Source organism: Gymnodraco acuticeps, unplaced genomic scaffold (assembly GCF_902827175.1).
Source record: "Gymnodraco acuticeps unplaced genomic scaffold, fGymAcu1.1, whole genome shotgun sequence".
In the NCBI taxonomy this organism is placed as follows: domain Eukaryota; kingdom Metazoa; phylum Chordata; class Actinopteri; order Perciformes; family Bathydraconidae; genus Gymnodraco; species Gymnodraco acuticeps.
Genome location: NW_022990693.1, coordinates 2,422,735 through 2,448,296, shown reverse-complemented (window position 1 = coordinate 2,448,296; position 25,562 = coordinate 2,422,735). Strand labels below are relative to the sequence as shown.

The 25,562-nt window shown below is 40.3% G+C and overlaps 3 protein-coding genes across 3 annotated transcripts in view; 1 reads left to right on the top strand and 2 right to left on the bottom strand.

The window, feature by feature from the left end:
* LOC117555618 (tyrosine-protein kinase receptor UFO) overlaps positions 1 to 6,053 on the top strand; it is a 49,831-nt gene extending 43,778 nt beyond the window's left edge. Inside the window, exons 16-20 of the mRNA XM_034230544.1 lie at positions 1,339 to 1,460; positions 2,013 to 2,122; positions 2,428 to 2,587; positions 3,473 to 3,609; positions 4,252 to 6,053. Of these exons, the coding sequence (XP_034086435.1) occupies positions 1,339 to 1,460; positions 2,013 to 2,122; positions 2,428 to 2,587; positions 3,473 to 3,609; positions 4,252 to 4,711 (989 nt within the window). The 3' untranslated portion in view covers positions 4,712 to 6,053. The remainder of the gene's footprint in view (positions 1 to 1,338; positions 1,461 to 2,012; positions 2,123 to 2,427; positions 2,588 to 3,472; positions 3,610 to 4,251) is intronic.
* A 2,224-nt stretch (positions 6,054 to 8,277) lies between these two features.
* On the bottom strand, positions 8,278 to 19,503 carry LOC117555653 (galectin-4-like). The gene is made up of 14 exons (XM_034230590.1): positions 19,427 to 19,503; positions 18,231 to 18,319; positions 17,610 to 17,814; positions 16,160 to 16,273; positions 15,623 to 15,658; positions 15,519 to 15,545; positions 15,301 to 15,408; positions 15,188 to 15,214; positions 15,001 to 15,036; positions 14,840 to 14,866; positions 14,717 to 14,746; positions 9,316 to 9,404; positions 9,064 to 9,229; positions 8,278 to 8,617 (listed from the first exon to the last, which is right to left on the bottom strand). The coding sequence occupies exons 1-14, from the start codon at positions 19,469 to 19,471 to the stop codon at positions 8,471 to 8,473; spliced, it is 1,146 nt and encodes a 381-aa protein (XP_034086481.1). The 5' UTR covers positions 19,472 to 19,503; the 3' UTR covers positions 8,278 to 8,470.
* A 1,920-nt stretch (positions 19,504 to 21,423) lies between these two features.
* The window catches only part of ryr1b (ryanodine receptor 1b (skeletal)), a 145,672-nt gene continuing 141,533 nt past the window's right edge, over positions 21,424 to 25,562 (bottom strand). The window contains 7 exon segments of the mRNA XM_034230545.1: positions 21,424 to 23,090; positions 23,206 to 23,257; positions 23,801 to 23,901; positions 24,010 to 24,074; positions 24,844 to 25,000; positions 25,118 to 25,252; positions 25,348 to 25,494. Coding sequence (XP_034086436.1) covers positions 22,995 to 23,090; positions 23,206 to 23,257; positions 23,801 to 23,901; positions 24,010 to 24,074; positions 24,844 to 25,000; positions 25,118 to 25,252; positions 25,348 to 25,494 — 753 coding nt within the window. The 3' untranslated portion in view covers positions 21,424 to 22,994.

Sequence of the window (25,562 nt, the reverse complement as noted above, 5' to 3'; positions counted from 1 at the left end):
TGTGTGTTGGAGGAGGGGCTCTGTAAGAAAGTCTGAAGGAAGGGGCAGATTTTTTTCGGCTGCGTACTTTCAAATTCTTGCGCACTCGAGCTGCTTTCTCCATTCTTACCTACCCTACCTTTAATGTTAATATGAAGTTAATTCAAGACTGAGCTGCTTACTTTATTATGCATAAAGTCGTGTTTAATTACAGGAACTGGATGTATTATATACAGGGCCGGCTCTAGACAATTTGCAGGGGAGTGCTAGGCGAGATTTGTGCTGGCGCCCCAGCCAGAGAATCGTATAAATGAAAGATACATTTAGGAAATATAAAGATCAATAGAGTATCCAAGGAACACACAATGGAATGGGGGATGGAGGTCACATCCTCTAGGGGGGGTCCGGGGGTATGCCCCCCGGGAAGAATGTTTTGAACATTTTAAAGTAAAATGCTTCAATCTGGTGCACTTTGAGCAGAATTACTACTAGATCTAGTGGGTACAACTCTACACACCCATATGAAAAAGATCAGTTTACATTTTATTAATCAAATAAGTATGTGAACATAACCAATAACCTACCATAGCCAATAACAAATAAATGTAACTTATTTTATTTTTGTTGTTCTTTCATATTTTATTCGACCAGTTAACATTTATTTATTTGTGTATATTTTGTAATCTCTCCAGTTTAAAACGATATTTTTGGTTTACAGTCCTATAGTACTGTAGGTAGGCTATACATTGAAATGAGTTCAAACCTGTTTATCCCAATAATTATAAAGGAGTGCCTTGGAAATATTTGTTTATACTGTAAATTGTGATCAAACCGTTTGAGACCCACTAAGATAACTTAGACTAAAGTGAACTATCTAAACCCTCAGAGTCCTTTACCTCACTGAGCCTCTCAGTCTGACTGGAGAGCTCTCCCTCCACATTATTGTAGAAACATCTACTTCTTATATCCGTTAGAGCAGCTAGCATCAGATGCTAATAACAACAGCGCTGGTACCGGTGCACCCTCCCTTTCTCCCTCGCTCGCTCCCACGCTCACTCGCACTTTGGCTGTGAGCTGCGGGCGCCTGATAAGCCAACATCCCCCATTTTCATCACTTCCAGCGCCCATCGTACAGGGCAAATGAAAAGTATAACCGGGATGAAAAGGGTGTTACATTTACTTAATTATGAATATTGTTACATTAAGGCCGAAAATTAGGATGAGCCCCAACGGTCAAAACATTTTTTCTACCAGCGCAGTGCCTCCACAGATCTGGCGCCCTAGGCGAACATCTATAACGCCAGTGCTACGGGCCAGCTCTGATTATATATGTATAACACTGACTCTCTGTTTTTACAGGTGTGTGTCTGCAGACTGTGGAGAGTGAAGGTTACCCCTCCCCCGTTGTCATCCTGCCCTATATGAAACACGGAGACCTGCACAGCTATCTGCTCTACTCGAGGCTCGGAGACTTTCCTGTGGTTAGTCTGAGTTCAAACTATAAAAGCACAGAGTCAGCGACATAAACGCACAAAGTCCCACACAGACCCACACTTTATTGGGTTTATAAGTTCACATGACTGTCTGTAAGCAAAATGGGATCCAAGGGTCAAAATAGACGTAGCGTATTTGTTACAGTCCCCAACCACACCTTTCTGGTAGCGTGCACACTGAGATCACGAAAACACAATATATGTGTCATTCCTATCTCCAGTGTCACTCATTAAAAGATGAGATGTTCTTTTGGAATCAAAACTGCTATACGCACTAAGTCCCCGAAGAGCTGGCTTGAGAAACACAAGCCTTATAAAAACAAAATTCTTACAGAATGTTGAAACATCCATGAGTTCGGCAAACATTCAAAAACAAAGTGGGGTTGGAACCTATTGTTCCCACAGGAGGAGGTTGTTAGTATCTGGAACAGGGAGCACTCGGTTCAGGCTGAAACATGGATTCTAGTGCCCTCTACTGAGCAGAAAGAAAACATCAGCCATGTGAGAATAACATATTTTTGTCTTTGTGATGTCCTGTAGTACCTCCCGTCTCAAATGCTGGTTAAGTTCATGACTGATATTGCCCGTGGGATGGAGTACCTCAGCCGCAAGAACTTCATTCACAGGGATCTTGCCGCTCGCAACTGCATGTAAGATAATCTCTGCTTCCGCTTTCTGCTTTCTCAGTTCCTGAATGTGTTATCAGTTGCTCTTTCTCTTTCTTGATGAATAGATTAAAAAGCACTGAATGTAGACAAAGAGACTGCGCTAATAGCAACTATGCTACTCTTGCATGGCCTATTAATTAGATAAACATTATATTTTTTTGTATAAAAGTTTAAATTTGTAGTCCTGTAGCTTTCAAATGAATGTAGTGGAATAACAAAATGTTTCAACCATGACCTGTCTGCCCTTTCATAAATGGAGCACTGTAACTCTTGTTTCTCTGTCTCAGGCTGAATGAGAACATGAATGTGTGTGTGGCAGACTTTGGCCTCTCCAAAAAGATCTACAACGGAGACTACTACAGGCAGGGCCGCATCTCCAAGATGCCGGTCAAGTGGATCGCTATCGAAAGCCTGGCTGACCGCGTCTATACCACCAAGAGTGACGTGGTTAGTTCATCTATCCTGTGTGTGTGTGCTTGTTTGACTGACAATGTGGGGACTACCTACTATCTGGGGACTGGTCCCCACAAGGTTCTCTATTTAGTTTATGTGTTTAAGGCTTAAGCTTATGGCTACAATTTAGCTTCAAGTGACACGTTATCCTTATAGCTACAAGTGTTTAGATCCTACTGGGCATAGGGATGGATAGCAGAGATGGAGATGATATTGAGAAGTATTTCGAGAAGTTTCTGAGGATGTTTTGTATAACATTGTAAAAAACAGTATCTATTTGAATAGTTCTCTGCCAAGGAAGAAAGTACTTTTAAATATTGAACAGTAACCATTCATGTCTAAGGGGCTGTAGTACAAAAAAAGATTTCAGGTAACTATTGGCTAAAGTTTATCAACATAGTACAGAGTTAGACATGCAGCTAATGCAAGACTAAACAATGTCCTCAGAAGTTACAAAAACAGTATTATTTGAAAAAAAACTGCTATCTGTTTAATTTTAAAATGTAATTGTACTCTTAAAAACTGATAACTAGCATTATTTCAATAGCTTCATGAAGACATAGCTCTGATGTTTCCATGTGAACAGTAACAGCTGATACTGCATGTATTCCTGAGGGGCCCGTTCGCGTTTCCATGCACATGTGAAAGTCTTCATGCTGCGTAAGCGCTAAAATGAATGTGCATTATTTTGTACTGTAAGTAAAAATAGGATTTCCATAAAGCCTAGAAAAACATGCATGTGTTATTTCTATAACCAGTGTTTGACCAGCGCAGATTGATGTTTGAGAAGTGTGCGTGGCAAGGCGTGTAAACCCTAAAGGAATTAAACTTCTTCACCCTTTGTTAATCCTTTCTATTTCCCATTTCTGTCTCCCTCAGTGGTCGTTTGGAGTTACCATGTGGGAGATCGCCACGAGAGGCCAGACTCCGTACCCTGGGGTGGAGAACAGTGAGATTTATGATTATTTGAGACAGGGAAACCGTCTCAAGCCGCCTCCAGATTGTCTGGACAACATGTGAGTGTGGACTACTTAACCTTCACATTCTTCATAAAGAACGTACTCAGCTGATGATATAGTATCTTGGAAATCTTTTACCTCCTGTTGAGGATTACATTTTTGCCATTAAGTCAGAACATGTTTCCTACAGATTATTAAACAGTTTAAGAATTTAAGTGAACCAAGATATAGAATTCCTAATACGAACAGCTTGTATTTTTTTTTATAGGATTTCTTATTTCATATTGAGAAGCAGTCTTTTGCTTTATTTTAAGTAAACACATTACCAAACAGGTTTAATAACTTCATAATGATGTGCTCGGAAATTCCCCCAAAATAAATGCAGTACTTGCATCTCATTTCTAATACTAAAAACAGGAACCATTTGAAAGATTTTTCAAGATCTACAGCAAGCAACAAATGCATTCAGGAGTAAAAATTTACGATTTTAAGAATAGTTATTCTAACTAATATACTGTTTGTGAGGAAAATAAATAATAATTTGTATTTGTATTCAATGAATGAATCCCACTATAATAAGTGCCAAATGAAGTTGTCCTGTCCTAGATATTCCCCTAGATAGGCCCTGTTCACTATAATGTTTTTCACAGTCTTCCACAATGTGCTAACATTAATGACATGTCCTCTCCTCCTCTCCAGCTACGCCCTGATGTTCTCCTGCTGGCTGCTGAGCCCCAAGGACCGGCCGTCCTTCGAGGCGCTGCGCTGTCAGCTGGAGAAAGCTCTGGAGGATCTGCCGGACACCCAGGATCCCGAGGAGATCCTGTACGTCAACATGGACGAGTCGTCCATGGAGCTCGGGGCCGTCGGTGGCCGTGACCCCATGGGGGGGCCGTCCCCTCTCTGCCTGAAGGGCCTGGACTCTGTGACCACGGTGGAGGTGCACCACCCCAACCGCTACGTCCTCTGTCCCCAACACGAGACCACCCGGCCCCTCTCTGAGTCCCTGGAGAGCCTGGACATGCCGGTGTCGTCTTCCACCGCCACGCTGCCTCTACAACCGTCCTGCCATTCCACCCCCAACCCAACCCCAGCGCCCACCCCGACTGTGGAGCTGCTGGAGGACAGGGAAGGCTCTAGAAAAATGCCATGGCAGTGATGGCGTCACCCATAAAAGTCTGGCCAAAGTGTGCCATCCTTAAACCCCAGTCCAAGAAGCAGATCCTCTTGCTACTGACTGCGAGAAACCTAAAGTGCCCCTAAGTAGATCTTTTTGCACAAACACACACAAAGCATTCCAAGGAAGTGAAGAATTGGGATTATTTCCTTTGTTAACCCTTACACTTCTGTTATGAGCACATTTCCAAGAGAGTGTGAAAAGTGTAGCCAGAGGAACACTGGGGGGTGATCTGGTTTAGAGCACGTGTCGTTGAACTCGTACACTGCAGCACAATCAGAGAAACCCAACTCCCCGTCGCTATAGCAATACAACTACCGGTACACAGCAGATCAATCTCCTTCACATGAAGCTCAATAATCTGATCGTGAAACCAGCTCAGACACTGCCAGCCTGAATCTACAACTAAACAAACTCAGGAGCTTGGACGCTAAAAAGCGCTAACGTGGAATCCCTGATAACTCTCAGCAAAAAGAAAACTGAGGACTAAAGAAAAAATTGACAAATGTCTGCCTACAAAAGGTTATTTTGAGATACATATTTCTTCTACTTTGAGCTGTGTTTTATAATGATGATAAGATGTTCTCTCCCCACAGAAACCCGACTGAAGTTAGAAGACCTTTGCCCTTAAGCTACAGAATATGAATGAAATTGAATTTTAAAAAAGACATTAAAAGAGACCATCATCTGCGAAGAAAATAACATTCCACTCGGGCTATAAGAGCTGGTTCGAATCCGGAATCTCCATTTCCGTCCAAATGTAGCGCTAATAATCCCTGACACTTTGCATTTAGCACCTTGAGCCATTTTCAGTTCACACAAGGCACCTCTTTCCTCTCTAACAACCTGTGAAAGTCCTGATTCAACTAGTCGATACATCTTCGTCATAACTCAGGAAGCGGAGACTTTGTAGGTACTGGTCCAATGAATAGGGTACAGATAATCCAGGGCAGATGGATGACTGAGGGTAGGTACGGACAGGATGGAGTTATCCAGGGCAAACGGTGGGATAAGCTCCTCCCCTTTGCTTTTGGCTCAAGCACAGTGTTATTACACATTTTGTAAAAAAAAGACAAATGTAATGCTGATTTTTGTATTTCTACGACTTTGCACTAATGTTGGTTTTTATATCCTTGTATGTTTGTTTATAGTTTGTATATCTTTTACGCTTTTTTGTATTTTGTGTTATTACTTTTCTCAAGTCATCTCGCATAAAATCTTTGCATATAAAGGCAGAGAACGAAGCCTGTGAAAGCATATCAGGGCGATTATTTTTCTGTAAATGTGCAAAAGACTGGGAAACATGACTAACCTCGTCGTCTGACATCTGACTCTCTCTTCCTGGGATATTTCCATTTCTCGAGGTTCAGCACTGTAAATAGAAGTGTGGTACCACACAGATACAAAGTGTGTATATCCAAACCTCTGCTTTGAGGTCCACTAGCTGCCACTTTGCATCATGCATGCACTTATCCTTTATATACGTTTATATATATTTGCTTTACTTCATGATTTTGTAATTGGAATGGACCATATTCCTACACACTTTTTCTGAGAATTGGCTGTGTTTCTCAGATGTTTACATCAAAGGTACTCAATTACAACACAGTATATAGTGTAGCATTACTGAAATCATTGTTTAAAGGTTCCATGTCATGCTTCTCCGGTTATTACCCGTCCCCTTGCGTGTTATGAAGGTTTTTCTGCATGTACACGGTCTGCAGAGTCACAAACCCTCAAAGTACACCCTGTAGGGAGTAAAACTCTAACACAGAGAAGACCTGTCTATGCTGCCCCAGAACGCCTCGTTGGAGATTTCTCTTTTTCCATTGTTTTCTTCCTGGGTAAAGTGACGTGTGAACACCCAAATCAACAACAAATGACCGGATTGGCCCAAATGGCCCAAATCCCTTGGCTAACTAACAGGGAGTCCCATTGACTTGCATCGAGCTCCCTGAACGCTGGTAATAGACGAGTTGGGATGGCGGAGAAATGCTCTCAGCAGACCCATTCTCACAGCGTTCTAAACCTTTTTCTTACTCAATATCAAGCCACACTTATTGTTTTTACTTCGGCTGTGAGTGTCTGTGTGCTCAGGATGAGTTTCGCTGTGTTTCGCTGTATCGCCGACCCAGAAACCTGTCCCCTCCTCGCAGCAGCGGCGAGCCTCTCAACGTCCCGACCAATCAGAGCACACTCGGCTCACAGGGAGGGGGGGGGGCAGGAGCTCCAACAAGCCGTTTAGGACAGAGAGTGAATACACATACTATACAGAGATGCTGTATGAGAAACCAATGTGAGTTTGGAAAATTGTACAGTATAAATATATTCTAGTAGACCTCAACAATGGAATTATGATCAGTAGAAATGGCCATGACATGGGACCTTTAAGACAAATGTAAAGTTCTCCTAAAGCTGCATTCACATGACACATGATTTGCTCTTTACTCAGCCACTAAAGTTTTGTTTCTATATTTATGTACCCTGCTAGTATGCGGCACCACATACAGCTTTCATTGAATTGGTTGCGTGTCAAAAGATTATCATTATATGTGGAAAAACTTAAAATAATTTGAACTTTTGAGCACCACTCTGCGACAATCGCGCGACGCCGAGGGTAGTGCTACTGCATTTCTCTCCATAGAAACACAACGTCAGCACAGCCGTATTACTGCTTTTCATGTGAATGCAGCTGAAGACATGTGGTACTGTATTCTCACTGAGGAGTCATACATTGTTTTTGAACGACAGAAAGTGACACTGGGGCACTCCTATCATTTGGTCTGTATAAATACTTCAATGTTGACTCATACTGCATTACATAAGCATTGTTTTTGAAACATTTTGGTCTTAAACTTTTCTTTGGGGAAAAAAACACTTAAATTCCTTCATGATTACAGTCTGGTCAGCCTTAAGTTTTTACCTTCAGTGCCTTCAGAGAGCCAGTGTTCTGCATTACAGTGAATGTCTGTTTGGATTATGATTCTCCTATAACAAATTGGGAGAAGACTGTACTTTAACTGCCTTTATCTTGTCACTATCATGATTTGTAAAGTTTTATATACCTACCTACAGTATTTTGTACAAGAAATAAACATGTTTATCATGAATCAGCCCTGAGCTTTTATATGTTCAATATTAAAGGGGCCCTATTATGCTCATTTTCAGGTCCATATTTGTAGTTTGTGACTCTCCTGTGACATGTTCAAAAGCCCTTTCATTTTCCTCATACTGCCTGTGCTGCAGCACCTCTTTTCACCCTCAGTCTGAAACCAGAGCGCAGTCTGCTCTGATTGGTTATCTGTTCCGGCCCTTAGCCTATCACAAACAATGTGTTGGAGCACAAGTGTTACACAGTAAGGCCACTTTCGCAGGGAAGTAAACAACGTAGTCCAATGCAGGCGTTTCAGGGGGAGTGTGTGGGAGAGAAACTCCCTCTGGAGGGAACACAGGGATTTTAGCCTTTGTAGACCATTTACATGCACAAAAACCTATAGAACACACTCCAGGAAGGTAAAACCCCAAAAAGCAGAATAGGGCCCCTTTAATCCTATTAAAGAGTATTTTTTGTTTATTTACTCAACAATACAGCAGATGTTGAGGTTGTCTGGTTTATTATCGAAAAGCAAGAAACTGCTAATAGGGTAGACATGTCTGAAAGATCAGCTAACAGCTGAAAAACACTTGAAATGTTTGAATAATGTTCAGAAAGTATAGTATATCTAATAAGGGTGTTTTTCCTCAGAAGTGGATGTAGGAGATCTGCACGTCGCCATCTATCTCCAGCATGTCCACCTCATTGAAGGACTGCAGGCGGTGGACAAAGTCGAACAAGTGCTGCCCGTTCACAAACACTTTGAACCTCTGGTTCCCGCAGCGGATCGACATCTGAGACACAGAGGCAGAAAATTAAGCGGATTATAGGCCTGCAACAATTATTTTATATTATCAGGTAATTGTTTTGGCTATACAATATCATAAAAATAATTTAAAACGTCCAATGTGGTTAATCAAAGTCCACTTTTAAATGTCTTGTTTTGTCAGCCCAAAACCCAAAATGATTCACTTTAATGTGATACAACATTGAACAGAAAAGACTAGTGGAAAGAAGTCCTATTTGAGAGGCTGTAAACAGCATTTTCTTCAATATCAAATCAAATCATATATATCAAATATCACAAAACTTAAAAAATGGTTTTCTTTCCATGGACTAAACGATTAGTCAAAGTACCCAGTAGTTTGACTAATCAAACTGCAGGGTACTGGATTGCAGCTATCCAATATGAAATACATTTAGAACTAAATATGAGGTCAGTGTGACAGATTCTACTTACATCAAAGTACTGTCCCTCCATGAAGGGGTTCATGTTCATCTCTCTTTCCTCCTGGCCCCAGGTCCCTCCGATCATGCTGTTCCTCACCACGACCCCCTCCCTCACCCGGGGGTTCATGTGGAAGGCAATGTCCCGAGATCTGCTCACCAGGAAGTTGATCCACAATCTGCAACACACAGAAACCAGCGTGATCGATGTCTGTTTGCACTCACACTCTAATGACGTTAGTGTGTATAATCACTAATAACACACTTGTCGGCTCCATAGGGCAACATCCCTCTGATGATGATGGTCCTCTTAGGGTACATGCCTCCTGGGATCATGTTAGAGTACGGTATGGGCTAAAAACACAAAGCAAAAACTCAATTAGACAGGTAATATCCAAACAAGAGTGAAATTCCACAGCAACACTGGTGGCCCTGTGAGGCCGGATTCTTATAGGAGACAGTTCTATGGGTCTAAAAATAAGTCAAGCCTGGTAAAGTGTTTATCTGTGCACTGATCATTTTAGGACACTTAACCCTCCTGTTGTGTTCGGGTCAAATCTGACCGATGTACTACTTTCATCAATCATAACTGTTTTGTTTCCCATTCGATTGCATTAAGGCTTTATGATATCCTTCACAGTAGACATTTGAACATATATTAAATTGCTGATCACCACTTTCATTGAATTCTGGATGATTTAGTCAACTTTGTAACACCATGGCGTTCCCGGTCAAACATGACCGCCATAAAGAAAAGGAATTAGTAACCATCCGGATCAGATAAAACACACACACACACACACACACACACACCCCCCCCCCACACACACACACACACACACACACACACACGCACACACACACACACACACACACACACTAGATGTGTTCCCCCCCTTATGTGCCCAATCCCCCCATGTGAATCACACCTGGCACACACAAACACACACACACACACACACACACACACACACACACACACACACACACACACACACACACACACACACACACACACACACACACACACCACACACACACACACACACACACACACACACACACACACACACACACACACACACACACACACACACACACACACACACACACACACACACACACACACACACAGAACAATTTGACACATCTCCCACTCTTATGTGCCCATCCCCCCACATGGATCATACCTGGCACATACAATACATGTTCAGTGTCTGTTCTTTGTATATTTACTGCAGTTTCTCATGTATACCAGTATCTGATACAATATGTACAGTTTGAAAGGGTGTTCAATGACATTTGGTGCTGATTAATGGCTTTTGTGTTAATGTAATAGCAGTTTAAACAGGACCGGTCAAATTTGACCGCGAACACCAAAGTGAGGGGGGGGGGGGAACACGAAGTCAATAGGAGGGTTAACTTGCCAGGCTAAGTTTTACAATGTTATACTAAGCTCAGCCTTCAAATGCATTTAAACGGAACAAATAACTTCACAGCTTTGAGCAGAATGCCACAGGGGACATCTGTAGTTACGACAGTGAAATGAAAAATGAATTTGCTTAACTTGAATGAGTTCATTGTTTTGCCATGCTAGGTCAAATAGCAGAGCTTCAGGTAATTCACTGTAGTGTCAGTGTTGGTGTGCAATGAGGTCTGATTGACTTGACACATGTAATGCATTCTGTTCTGTTGACACAAGCAGGGGCGCCGCCAGGGATTTTGGGCCCCATGAAAAGATATCACATTGGTTACGTACAATTTTTTTTCTTAATGTTCTAAAATTGTTTGGGCCCCTGTCAGTCACGGGCCCTCAGAATCATCCTAACTTTTCACCCCCTTACGGCGCCCCTGGCCACAAGAGGGCAATTATTGCATGTTTTAAAATAGAAGTTGAAAAAAGTTGTTTGAAAGACCATTGTTTAAAGGTAGCCCAGGGGCGGATCTACGGGGGGGCAAGGGGGGGGCAGCTGCCCCCCCAATGTAGAGCCTTGCCCCCCCAGCTGCCCCCCTAACTTTTGTTTCCCTAAAACTGTACTAAAACAAACCTACACTATTTCCACAAGCTTCTCAAGCAACAAAACAAGCATTACATTAGTTAAAAGTGAATCATTTTAAATATCATTTTAGGCCCGTTAAAAACGCAGCTACGCCCCTGCATTAAACTGCGGAGCGGCGTTCACACAGCCCGCGGCTCACACCGCTGCAGAGAGGGAGCGAGCTGTCCCAGCACCTATGGATCAGCTTCCCCTTGGAGCATTTCCCTTTCCACTAGTTTTGTTTTTACTAAGGACGAGAGCTTGAAACTAAATATTAATAAAACGCTTTAGTTTGAATCGATAGCGTTTAACAGACGGGCGCTGTTTGGAGCGTTACGTTACAAAATACTACGCAGACAGCGTTAGCTGGGAGATCGATCACTTTGCTAAACTACGCGGTAGCCTACTATTAAATCCACGTAAACTACACATCACAGCCATGAGGCCAGATCAATGAAACCAGGATACATCCTTTACCGTAAAAACTGGATCCAAACACAGCTGCCTGTGTGCACTTGATCAATACTTTCTGATGTTATATTTATGATATGCTACATATTAGCTAGGCTACATGGCCCTAACGTGTAAAGTTATACAAGCATTTGTACCAGTGCTTTTCACAAGTAGACTCTTGCAGGCCAGAGTATTGGAGTGATTCAACAACAACACAAAGACATATGAGAAGTGATCAGGACGAACAGAAAGAGGAACAGGAAAAGAGAGATGAAAGGACCAGGAGGGTCAGAGCAGGAGGAAGAGGAGGAGATGAAGAGACCAGGAGGGTCAGAGCAGGAGGAAGAGGAGGAGATGAAGAGACCAGGAGGGTCAGAGCAGGAGGAAGAGGAGGAGATGAAGACATTAGTGAAGAAGAAGAAATATATGTGAGGAATAAAGATGAAGTATCAGAAAGAGGGCCAGAGGCAGGGATCAGGAGGCAGATGAAACTCCAGTTGGACCACATGGTATGTTCTTATTCTCCTTACATGTTCCATTACAGCAGCTCAATCTAGCAGCTCTTAGTATTGACAAATATTGATTGAAATGTGTTGCTGCACAGGTCACCTGTAGCTCTCTGAAGAGATGGGTGATGTCATTTGTGTACTTAATTATAATTAAGTACTTACAGTATGCATAATTCTGAGTATTCTCTGAATCGGGTGCCTTTTGGGTCTTTATATCTTTGAAAAATGAAACCAAAATGTTTGGTCATAACATCTGGTAGTAGACTACTTACATTTTCCCACCTCAGGCTCAAAATATAAATAATTACTAGGAATTTCCTTGAAAAAATGTAACAGGGTTGAAGTTTTTGACAAAAAAGTAGGCATGAGACCTTGTTTAGCTAAGATATGGCACCACATGGAAGTCAAGGACATTACAAAATTGTAATATTTTGCAAAACTATTGTTTATTTTTGTAATAAACAATTATTTACTATAATTAATTCATACAACATAGTTGAAATGTTGAGCTTGTCAATCTTAATCTGAAAATACAAAAACTGAAATATAGGTAAGAGAAGAAACTGACACTTTTATGATGTAATTCCCTCAATGCAGATCACACATGGACTGATCAATTATTTTAATAAGAGGGTAAATGGTATGGCGTGACGGGGTTGAAACAAACTGAGGGACAATATTGCAATTTCATAGATAATTCAAGTATTTTTTTGAGAATTGATTTTTGATCAGTTAAAGTTGACAAGCATGTGATTATATTAGCAGCAACATTTTGGGATAATTGGCCATTTTGATTTGTTTAATATTAAATTAATATGTAATAATGCTTAGTGAGGACATGCAAATATGTCTGTCTAAGACAACCAATTTTTGTGTCTGTCTAAAACAAAATATATATTTAATTTTACATTGTAATGCAAAACAACCTGTTCCATTAATTCATTGCTTTAAAATACATTTTGTAGTTTCCTTTCATTTAAAATGGTTGAGGTAAGCTTGGGGGACTCAAAGGGCACCCGATTGTTTGTCTGAACACCTTGTTTCTCTTGTGCATTAAGAACACTTGTGTTAGGGCATGAATTAACAATAAATAGGTTATATACAGTATAAAATACCACGTACTGTCCGCCCTCCTATGCCACCCTGGCATGACCTCTTGCCTCCCCTTTGCACCCCCATGTAAAATGTTCTAGAACCGCCACTGAGGTAGCCCAATGACGCTCTTTAGGCTGCCATTGCTGGTCATATTCTCAACAAAGCAGAATGGTATTTAGAACCGCCCCAGCAGCTCCCCCATCATCTGTGGTGCAGAGCAACTGAGCTGACGCCACAGGTGTCAACATCTACAGTAGTACAGTAGCTGGTGGGCAAAACAGGCAGCAAATACACCAAATACTATTAAAAAGGTTAGTGAACAAGCAAATACAAGATTAGCCCCCTAACTATAGTGTAATCTTGTGTTGATTAGGGTGTACAAACAGAAGAGAGGAGTAGCAGACTGTCACCACTGTCGCCACCATAGACTGTATGACGCCACACACACGTGGGTCACCCAAAGCAACAAGCAGTTCGCAATCGCACTTCTAACACAATGGAGACTGAAACGGCTACCACCTCCTCCTCACAGGATTGCGCACGAAGCCCTCAAACGAAAACATCTCGCCCCAGGTCTTCAAAAGCATGGGAATATTTTAAAGTTAGTCCAAAACGCAAAGATATTTATATATTTATATCTCACTGAGACTGCTGCTTGACCGGAAGCAGCAGATAGCTGTGGTGGCAACCATTAGCAGCTAGCATTTGCTCTCCAATTTAAAATGGAATTATGGATTATAAATTCAATATTTTTTTTATACATAGACGTTAAAAACCTATGGATTAACCGATTCAGCCGCGTTTTTTCTCATTTGAATGCCATTGAACACGTATTTTGATCAGATTGACAGCTACGGCGGTGAGACGATCTCCCTAGAAGCTCTGTGAAGGTACGTGTTGTGATGACTGTATTTGCTTCCCCTGTCGCGAGTCCGGATCACTCAGTGATGATACTATGTACCTACATAATCTGTGGAGTCTCAGCTTTAATCGGATATATTGTATGTGCAGCTACGATAAGTAATAAGGGTACTTTTATCTTGAGATCTGTGCCAATGTCCGTTAGCATTTTTCGCTCAGGGGTCATTTAGATGCTTCTTATGAGACTTGTGTTTTGTTTTGGTAAACATGGTTTGTATCGTCAGTTAGCTCAGATTATTTCCGTTAATCTGGTATAACACATTAATAGGTTCTTAAATATTAAGATCCCCTGAGACACAGTATCGTGAAAAAAAATTGTTTACATTACGTTTTTTTTTACATTACGTTTTTTATGAATTGAACAACAGAAAAATAATCGTTCGATTAGTCGACTAATCGATCAAATAATCGCCCGATTAATCGTTTTCAAAATAATCGTTTCCCCCCAGCACTAGCTTCCACAGATGAAATATTTTTATGGATTTATTGTCAAAGCACTTCAGATATTAATTGCTATCAGGATGTTAAGAGCATTCCATGGAATATAACAACAAGTGTTTCTGAAGTGAATGACATACCCCACCTTTAAGAGTGACTTATAACTAACATGGTCTGTACTTCAAATGAGTGTTGACCAAATTGTACTTACAGGGTTGTAGACTGGCTGCCCGCCCATGCCCTATAATCAGAGTAACAGATATAATATTTAAATTGGATTAGCAGAAGGAATCAAATATACATAGGGCTTTATTATTTCATGTAGTGTTCTCACCGGCAGGTTTGATCCTGGGAATCCACCCTGACAGGAAAAAAAAAAAGTAAATCAACTGAATAAGATATGTTGTTCACACAAACTACTTTTTTATATACACATGCTATAAGCACATGATGTAAGTCAAAAATAAATCGGTTATAATAATATTTTGTACATACCCCCATACCCCCTCCCATGCCTCCTGGATAACCTCCCTGTAAAGAAGCACATGGTCTTGTTCAGTGATTTGTTGTGAATTATGGAGACTTTTTTTGAAGTTATTTCGAGATACATGTGGCATTGGTGAAGAGCAGAAATAGTTTATACTTATTTTATTATTATTATTTTTATAAGACATGTATTCACCCCCATGTCACCGCCTGGACGTCCTCCCTGTTGAAAAGAGGTCAATGGGTCAAATTCTGTTTAGTGATGTATTTCATTTAGTTTGACAAAATCTTCAGCCTAAATGTACTTACTTCCATGCCTCCTCCCATGCCTCCTCCCATACCTCCTCCCATGCCTCCTCCCATGCCTCCTCCCATGCCTCCTCCCATGCCTCCTCCCATATCACCTGGGTATCCTCCCTGTGTATCAGTTAGAACGAGCAAGGAGAAGTGAAAATGATGCCCGCTGGTTCTCATATAAGTACAGTATTTCTGAAAGGAAACTGCACTGAAGGACAAACGGAACATACCCCCGTGCCACCTCCTGGGTACCCTCCCTGTTAAAAGTGGTGACCATGTTACATCCAGTCCAGTGCTGATTTGAATTGCATTTTCATCTTTATAGTATACTTACTTCCATGCCTCCTCCCATGCCACCTTGGTATCCTCCCTAGAAGACCAAACAGAAGTGTAAAACTAAACAAACATCACAAAACCAATAAAGACAATCTTTGTAAAGTACACATAAAAAAAGTTAGCGAACACTATTTGTTTACCACACATATGTAATACTATGCATACATACACTTGCTAACAACTCTTCTGCAAGTTCTACTACTGGCACTATTTTTGCCAGCAGTTTGCATTAAAACTTGTAAAAATGTAACAGTAGGGTTTATATATTTAACAGTTGTAATAACAGGGCATTTGCTGCAACTTAATATGACACATTTGTCATTGAACATTAAAGTTTAAATTCACATTGTTATATTCAAACCTAGCAAGTTGAAGCAAGCACACACATTTATTAAACCCAGTATTAGCTTCTTCCTATTCATGCCAACCGGAGCCCCAATACAGTACAATAAGCTGTTTATGATTGATTTGTTGCTGAGTTTCTACGCCCCAGCAAAGCCCAAAGCATTATTCTGAAACAACGGGGACGTCTCACCCCGATGACGTTTATGGTCTGGATGCGAACATCTCCTGCGATCTGCATGGCACGAACCCTCTCCACGGGGAGGCGGTGCTCGAAGGTGTAGAAGTCATTCCCGTTGACTTTGATCTGCAACAGGATCATCACATGTGCAGCACAGTTTGCCATGGCATTTGTGTGGTCCAAAGAGTAAGAGTGAATATGTTGAAATGATACTTCTCAAAGCTAAAAACCACAAACAATCCTGCTGTAGAACAAAAGCTAAAACAAGTTCAACTTGTCTTTATCAAAAGATGACAGCTCACTATAAATCCTTAAGTAAAAAGCATTAAGTAAATGTTTTTATAAAAAACTACAATTTAGTTATTATTGGTCAACAACTATATCTCCTGTGGATGCCTTTAAGTGAACGTCTGTATCCTTAATGATGAATGACAATGATAATACTTGAAAAAGAATAACAAATATGTCTTGATTGGAGAAATCAAGTGAGAGTGTTAACAAATATGTTAACACTGAAAAAGCCCTTATATGTTCTTACATCTACTTAATTGTTCCTTGGGGTCAAATGTTGACATTTTGTCACAACTATCAACCTCTGATGCCTATGCGCAAAACACTCTTTAGAATCTCTATCAGACACACCAGGCATTCAAGACCTAACCCAACCCCAGTTTGATAAAACACTTGGGGCAAGTGGTTTGGAATATGGTGATGTAGCCTTAAAGCTGAATTCACGTGATAAGCGTTGAAACGGCACTGCGCTGATGTTGCTGTTGTGTTTCTATGGAAACAGTGGTACGCCTGACCATCATAATTGTTGTAGAGCGCTGCAAATTCCAATTATTTCAACTTTGACGTAGTTACCGTTGACCTTTCAACGCCTCACCAATAAGATGATAGCACTATGGAGTGGCGCAAGATAGCAGGGGAGGTAATCATAGAAACAATACTTAACTACCTGTTAGATTGTGTTACTTATTTTAAACCCAACCCAGATTCAATTCCTTTCAAAGGTTTAATGTCATATGCACATAACCTACAGTGTAGAAATAGCAATGAAATTCCTAGACCTAAACAGCGTTACTGTTGGAAATGACAATGGGGACCACGTGTTTACTGCAACCGTAGTGGAGGCGGGTCACCCATTCTGTGGATGCATTAGATCACGGGGTCCTGATGGGCGACCAATCAGAGTGTCAGTGGTTCAATCCCCAGCCCCTTCAGTCATTATGGTGAAGTGTCCTTGGACAAGAAACGTAACCCCATATTGTGCCAGTAGGCATGTCTACGGTAATGAGGTGTATGCAAGCCACTTAAATAGAAGCTAAATGACAGGTAGTGAATGTGTATCGCTTAGAACCATTCATTAAAGGTTTAATAGAAAACGTGTTAATGTGAAACAGGGGGTTAATGTAAAGTGGTACAGAGAGAACATTGTGTTAGAGCTCCTGGTTGTTCTGACCTCGTAGCCTTGTGAAGTTGTCAGGATGACCATTTCAAAGGCTTTGCCTTTACAGAAGGGCATATCATGAGTCTTGTGCTCACTGCCCCAGGATCCCTCTTCACACGAGTTGAAGACCACCTTGTCCCATCCGTCAAATCGAGGGTTGAAGTGGAGGGCGAAGTCGCTGGACTCAGACTCTCCACAGAGCAGGTTGATATAGAACCTGCCAAAGGAACAGAAGAGGCATTCTGTCACTGAGTCCTCTAGTGACTGATATGTTGGATTAGCGTTAGGAAACAGAAATGCAAACAGTGCAGGCGGGGCAGACTGGAAATAAATCTCTCCCAACAAAAGAGCCTAAGATGTTACGATACAGTCAGGTATGTGCAGTGTTTACCTTGCCTGTTAATGGCCTGTAAAATGACCTCTGATATTACCATTTGGAAAAGGAGGTAATACAAGTGGAGTGATATTAAGCAATGCAAAGAAACCTGCTCCACCCAGATTACACACGGTGCTCCAACAGTAAAAAAGGGTTTTGGTTGAAAAGTGCAATACACTTATACAAGTGGACCTTGAGTTGACGTTTTTTTCAAGATTAAGAATTATTTTCGAGATAGTTTAGAGATGTAAACTCACCTGGTAATATCCTCAGGAATGGACCCCTGGATGTAGATTGACACACCCTCCCTCAGGCCCCCATGAATGGGCCCCAGATAGGGAATATTCTGTACAGTGCATACGAATATTAATCCACACTGTGCAATGCTCCCAGGCTCGCAAAATAAATCACACACATTAAATATGCAGTAAATAAGTATTTTACAAATGTAAATTCTGGAGGATATTATATATATATATATATATATATATATATTGTACGCTTTTAGTTCTTTTTTGAGATTATTTTCTTTTCTAACCCTAACCTAACCATATTTTAAAATAGTTTATTTTCAACTCTTTTTTATTTCAAATGTTGGCAATACTTTGTTTTACATGCTGCTGCAACTAAAACATTTCCCAAATTGGGATCAATAAAGTATATTTTAATTTATCTTATCTTATTTGGAGTGTCCATAAAAATGTGTAGTTTGACTTCACTGTTTACGATCTTTGGATGCAGTGTCGGGAAAGACAGTACGGTACATTTACTATACTTGTTATGGTTTTCCCTTCCCTTTTGTAAAGACTATATGTGTTTTATTAACATCATACTATAATCATTTCACAAAATAAATGTTGTGCACATGTTGCTTTTTTAACAAATCCAATGAATCAATGAATGGTCATTTAAAGAGAGCATCCAATGATGACTGACCAGAATGGTAGTCAATCAAGCGTATTTAAATCAACAGCTTGATGCATCCAACATATTTGATCTCTAGTATGTGAACACGAAACATTCCCTATGATATAATGTGTTAGAAATGCAATGAAAATGGTCTGGAAAACAAGGGAACATAAAGACGCGTTACAAATATTTCCAGCAAGAATTTTACCGGCAGTGAAAACCCAAGGGGAAAATGGGCACAGGTCATATGCATGGCACTGACTGGAGACCACTACCGCGGTTCAAAGGGCACACTTCCTCCATGACACTCGTTTTCTTTAGGTGTGGTGAAAACTGAGCATTTTTTTTTTCTGAAGCATGCACTAGATAGTTTCTTGAAATTACAGAGTAGTGCAAGAGTGTATAGTGCTTTCAATTTGATAGCCTAACAAGAATGCTATACGGGCATATTCCCTGTGTAACACACATTATACAGAGGGCAATCCCAGTGTCTCTCCTACAGCGGCTTATCCCTGCAATGCCTCACTCAGCAGAAGATACTCACAGGGCCGTAGATCGGCTGGTAGCCAGGAGGAGCAACGAAGGACATGGCAGCAGTCAGTGGGATGGACAGACTCAGGATGGGGTCAGTCAGGAACTGATCTATGTGGGAGTCCACATTATATACAAGTGATGAGGGAGGGGCAGAGCAGGGTACCAAACCCAGACCTGCATCACCGTGTTTACTTTAGAGGCACAGGATGCAAAGTGTCCGTTGACCGAGAAGAGGAGTGGCACGGTTCAACAAAGAAAAACCAACATGGCTGAACAGCTTTTGAAGCAACAAGTAACCCTTGAACGGCAGGAGAGGAAGTACTCAGATACTTTACGTAAGAAAAAGCAATAAAATAAAAGTGCATGAAAAAGTGATGCATTGCGAATGTAAGTGAAGTAAAAGTATATTATCAGCTAGCTAGATATATAACTAACTAACTAACTAGCAATTTCATATTTTGTATATATGGCAGTTCATAAAAACGTATATTTGAAAAACTCTTTACATGTTTTGTCTGCAAAATCTCAATCTGTTAATGAACTGGTACCTCAGGCTGCAAATAAGAATAATGGAGTTAACGTATCCCTCTGACAATTAGCAAAGTAGAAGTATAAATAAGCATGGATTCCTGAATCTTACACAGTGAGGAAAAACTGCCATTATTCCTTTATTTTATCAGAGGGTTTGTTTGTGGTGGAAAAGACTATACATCTTGAATTTGAAGTGGATGGCTGTGAATGATGTCAGTACACTAAATCAGAAACCAGATATCATTTTCTTTCTGAAGGGAATTGTAGGAGGGTCTATGTATGATTCATCAAATATCCCCCCGCCTGCCTAACTTAAGGCAAACAGAAACACAAGTAACTCTTATCTAGAACTCACCCTTTACATACATCATTCCTGGAGGCAGTATGCCATTACAACTAATTATTTACGAAGTCAGCATACAAGCTGTTCATATGCACTCATACATAATCCTTCAGGAACCAAAAGCCTGTCTCACTGACACATGGGTGTTTCCGTTATTTGATTAAGATAACGTGCTGTAACGATTCGTCAGGGGATTGGTTAAGTATAGGCTGTCCATTATTAGTGGATTATATCTCATTATAATGTAAAAAACTGAATTTGACTTAAATATATATATTTATGGTTTCTGCATTGTGACTATATTATAATAAGTTATATTGCTTTAATCAAATGAATATATTCTATTGCACATGTGAAAATGTTTAGGGACAGGTCAGTCTGAAAAAACACAATGTAACAAATGAAACGCAATGTCCCGAGCAAAGTTATTAACTGTATGTAAATGTGTATTATATAAACTAATGTTTACCCAAGAGGTATGATTATGTTGTATGTCACAGGTGCTTCATTCTATCATTCAATTTGTTATGACTTTTTCAAGCAGTGAATTTATTTCGATATTTTCTGTTTTAATTTCTGCTTTTAAAAAATACCAAAAAGCATACCATTATATTGGTAACGTCAAAAGCACCCAATTCTGCCCATGCAGTTTAAAAATATGTATTTATTGAGACCATATATGCCATGGGTAATTATCGCACACTATTAGGGGCGTAGGTGCACTCGGTCAGTCAAGATAATCGAACAAGTCTATTTCCTCGTGTTATCTGTCTATTATTATTTGGACTATGCAAATTGAACGTAACTTTCCTAAAATAAAAATGTATTTAGTATTCAGTTGACACGATTTTGATCTTAGTCCTTGAATGTTAAATACTGACAGACACATTGATTTATATTTCATTTGATTTCATATTGCCTTCACCACTCTAAACACAATTTATTACTTGCGTAATCCTAATCTTAACATAACCGAATCTTTGCCCTAAAATATAATAAATAACGGTATTGGGACTTTCATTTGTCGTAACAAATAAGGTTCCCCATAATGTCAGTCAGATATACACATAAACACACACAATAAAATACTAAAAAGCTTACACATAAATATATATAATATAAAGGACACAAAGTTCTCCTTAAAATAATCTGTTTATTCTGTATTGAAACACAGGGTTCAGTCAGTAACGATCTCCCTCCAGCTCTGTATTGTCAGCGGCCCCCTAGTGGACCACAGCGAACATTACACACTTCAGAGTCACCTGCAAACAGACCACTGCTCTGCCTGTCAAAGTGAGTCATGACAATAAATAAGAGTTTGTGTGTGATCTTTAAGAGGCATAGTAAGATAGAACTGTCGGAGATCAACACATCGGATGAGACTTTGATTGAGAAAAATAACTGATATGCTAGATTCCTAAAAATATCTAACATAAAAACCTAACTAGCAAAAACATCTCTTCTGACTGCAACCTAGGCATTTTCTTCAGTGTGAGACAGAGTCCCTTCATCTTTGTGGTTTTCACAAACAATACACACGAAATGTGAAACTCTGACAAGGAAGCATCTTTCAAATTCTTTAAAGCCCTAAATAAAATGAATCTATGATTTATGTAAAATATGTCTTTCCATCATAAGGCCTCTATGCAGCCTTGGCATTTATCAGTTGTACACATGGCACTTTGGCCAAAGTGTATACATTAAATACATTCATTAGTTATTTCAATGCACTGAAAGATATTTGTCCATAAAGTGTTCTGTTGGCCAGAAATACAGACGGGCTAAAACGGTCGTCTTCAGAAGATTTGATCTGCGTATAAACAATAAATAAATAACCTTGGCATCCTCATATACTTTGTGTGTACATCATCACTATCTTATGGCACAGACACACCAGGAGAGATAGTGGAGTACATACATCCAGGGACACATTGTAAGACTTCAGAGTGCAAACTGGGTTTGTCAGCTGATTTACACAGGTATATGTCACGTATGCAGATGACACTCAAGTTTATTATCTTGGCAAGTCAGTCCAACGAGAGTTCCCATTCATGGTTGCTCGTTTGAAGGCAAGTTTTTAAGTCTCAAGAGAGGAAGGATGAAGATACGAGAGAGCGCTTACCACTTTCACTGCTCCCTCCAGGATCTTGGAGATACGACTGTAAGCTGCTGAATCATTTACCTTCAAATCACTTTCTCTCTCTGAAACACCAGACGTTAAATATCAAATGGCAGCAGCTACATCCAAAAAAAACCCTTACATACAAACATATCCACTCTAATCTAAAATAAATGTGTTAAAGTAAACTGATTGCTAAAGCAGTGACATTGCTATAGGCACTAAAACGTTTACAGCAGCAGCGACTGAAAGAGCCCATTTTGTATAAATGCATTGTTATGCAAGGCCGTCTGCAGTATGTCTATTTGACACCAGAAAGGCCATGTGTTCATTGTGAAATAAAAAAGTCATTTTTTATGCCTCCTATATTTCTTCAGCTTTTCTCAAATCTATTCCATGGACATTCTGCTGCAGGTGGTACACCAGTGCAGTGAAAGTGTGCATAGCTTCAACGGAGGAGAGAAATGTGCAGGAAAAGGACAAAACTAAGATATTAGACGTGTTCAATCTGTACATTTCTTCTCTCTCTTATGTCCCTCCCCTCCTTTCCTCTCGTTCTCCTTCAGACGTTAGCCATGCAGGACATTATCCCAGCTGATCCTCATACTGCTTCCTGAAGCAGTCCCCAGCAGGGAAGAAGTCCCAGCAGCGCTCCTGGTACAGCTTCCACACGTATGACTCCTGAAACACAATATTGTAAAAATAACATTTTAACAAGACAATAAGGTCTGCAGTCTTATTTGATGTACCTTCTTTACATTGGTATATCTATCTTTAAATACATATGTATACTGACCTGTCCTGTGTGTTCTGTTTCATCTTTGTTAATGAGATACATCAGGAAGAACCTGAAAAAGAAAAGGGAAATAATGCAGATTGCTTTTGAAGAAAATATATTTGCGTGTTCTTAGAAGCCACAATCCTCAGGGCAAATTGTCTAAATACTTTTTTTAAATGCATATTAAAAAACTTATTTTTCCTTAGGCCAAGTTTTAAAGATACAAATCGGGCGGCCTAAAAATAAAATGATATACAGTATGTTATGTGGGCCTGCATTTGTCCCCAAAAGCAAGGTCCCCACAATGTTACACAAACACACACATACAGAACTTACATATAAATGAGGACACAATGTTCTCCTGAAATAATCTGCTTATTCTATATGATGACAAATGTTAAGCATATTTAACAAAGCTATGTTTTAACAGTGAACATTTAGGTCACCTTCATGTTCCATACTCTTTCAATGCCTATTATTAAACAAATATATCAAACTAACAGTTTCAACTAGCCTATCACCAACTTTAGGAGTAAAGGCATATTTTCAAAACAAAACAATGACTATATTTATAATTACGACATCTTCTTCTGCACTCTGAAAGGTTACTTACATGTAGTTGGCTAAGTTATGCTCTTCTAAGGTGTGTGTCTCAAAGCCGTGAGGCGTCGTGTCAAAGTAGTCGCTTCCAATTCCACAGATGAAACACTTTGTCTGGAGGCAGAGAGGACAGTGCAGATTAAACATGTTCTTGCCCTATTACTGATGGAGAGTTGAAGGTTAAAGAGATTAGTTAAATCCCTTGGAAAGTAATAATCTTACCTCCATGTCCTCTCTGACCTGCTCCTGCTGGTCTCTCAGCTCTCCAAAGGCATCAATGATCAAACCTGAAAGACACACAGCATTTCTTATTCATCTGAAGATCTGAATGTTTTCTTTTTGAGGTTACCCTTTTTACGAAAGGTTGGCGCCATCTCCAAAACCCTATTTTCTGATCTCTAAACAAATGTTCCCTGCTAGCTTCACATAATAAAGCTCAGGACAGTCTTGTCTGTTCAAATGCTGAGTGCGTCAACTGACCCACGTGCAAAACCTTTTGTGTATGAATTTGAAACTAGAATGGACAGTAGGGTTTACATAGTGTGTTAAAAATCCCAGGGGCAGTGAGGTTGAACCAGGACAGCAAACTGAAAGAGGACATACAGCTGGGGGAAACTGCAGAAAGATTGCTAGAATGAACCCATCTTAAAAAAGTGTTACCTTTGGAGTGGTGCAGATATGATGCATCGCAAGAGTTCCCTTGACGAAAAGCAATGGGATTTTTCAATTGAAATTTCCATTGGATCCACTTTTATGATTTTAGGAACATAAATGCAATCACCAGAAGTAAAGAGCTGCGAAAACCAACTTCATCAAGGTCGCAGTAGAATTGTAGAATTTAAACTTTGAATTTGGAAGAAGCATAAACACAGAAGTATGAATAAAAGAGCTTGCAGGAATCATGGGTATTTGTCTTAGTTTAGATCCTGTAATTAAGCTCATGTTGACAGCATGTGAGTGCAGATTAACGGTTGGGTGCAGGGAACATTTAAATGATCTCAACAAGATACAGTACAATACGCTTTTGGTTAGTCTAACAACTATATACCACCATACCCTGGATGATAGCCAGCAGGATGACGATGACAAAGAAGAAGAAGGTGATGTCAAAGACCACTCGGTAGAGCTCGTACTCATCCCCCGCTGGGTCCTCAATTTCATCTCCAATACCTCCACCAGCACGCACGCCAACGTACATGTGGAACAGGTAACACTACGGGGGGATGGAAGAAAATCCAACATTTATGAAACAAGACAGAAATTAGACTCACGGTAAAGTTTACCTACGACACAGACTGGTACTATAGTCATATTTCTGCCCTGCACTCACAGTCATCATGTCATCACACTTCATGTCCGGCTCGTCCTCATCCTCGCTCATGTTGTAGAACTTGCGGAAGAAGTTGAAGGCCACCACGGTGTACAGGTACACCACCACAGCCAGCAAACCTACAGTCATCATCAGCTGTGAGGAACAAAGGGTGGCACATTGTTAGATGTTCCAAATGGGAGAACAGATGAAACCTCCTGATGATTCCTTTATAATGGAAATGTGCAGACCTGTTTGCCGTTGTGAGTCACGGAGGACAAGATGGTGCGCAGGGTTTTGACACCCATGGCGATGTCCAGGAGAAGAGTGGCAAAGAAGAAGTTGTTGTAGTGTCCAAGTAGAGACATCAACATGTACCAAACCAGGTAGAGGAAGGTCTGAAAAACGAGAGGAAAGTCAAAATCACTCAAATCAGATGCTCTCATAGTCCGAATGATACAATGAA

Excerpts from the sequence above, each read along its gene's own strand:
- LOC117555653 (XM_034230590.1), bottom strand. The coding sequence starts at position 19,471 with ATGTCCTTCGTTGCTCCTCCTGGCTACCAGCCGATCTACGGCCCT. Across the intron at positions 16,274-17,609 it reads CAACTTCACAAGGCTACGAG|ATCAAAGTCAACGGGAATGA; the intron begins GTCAGAACAACC and ends ATCCTGTTGCAG. Across the intron at positions 15,037-15,187 it reads GTCCAGGCGGTGACATGGGG|GGAGGTTATCCAGGAGGCAT; the intron begins GTGAATACATGT and ends GCTTCTTTACAG.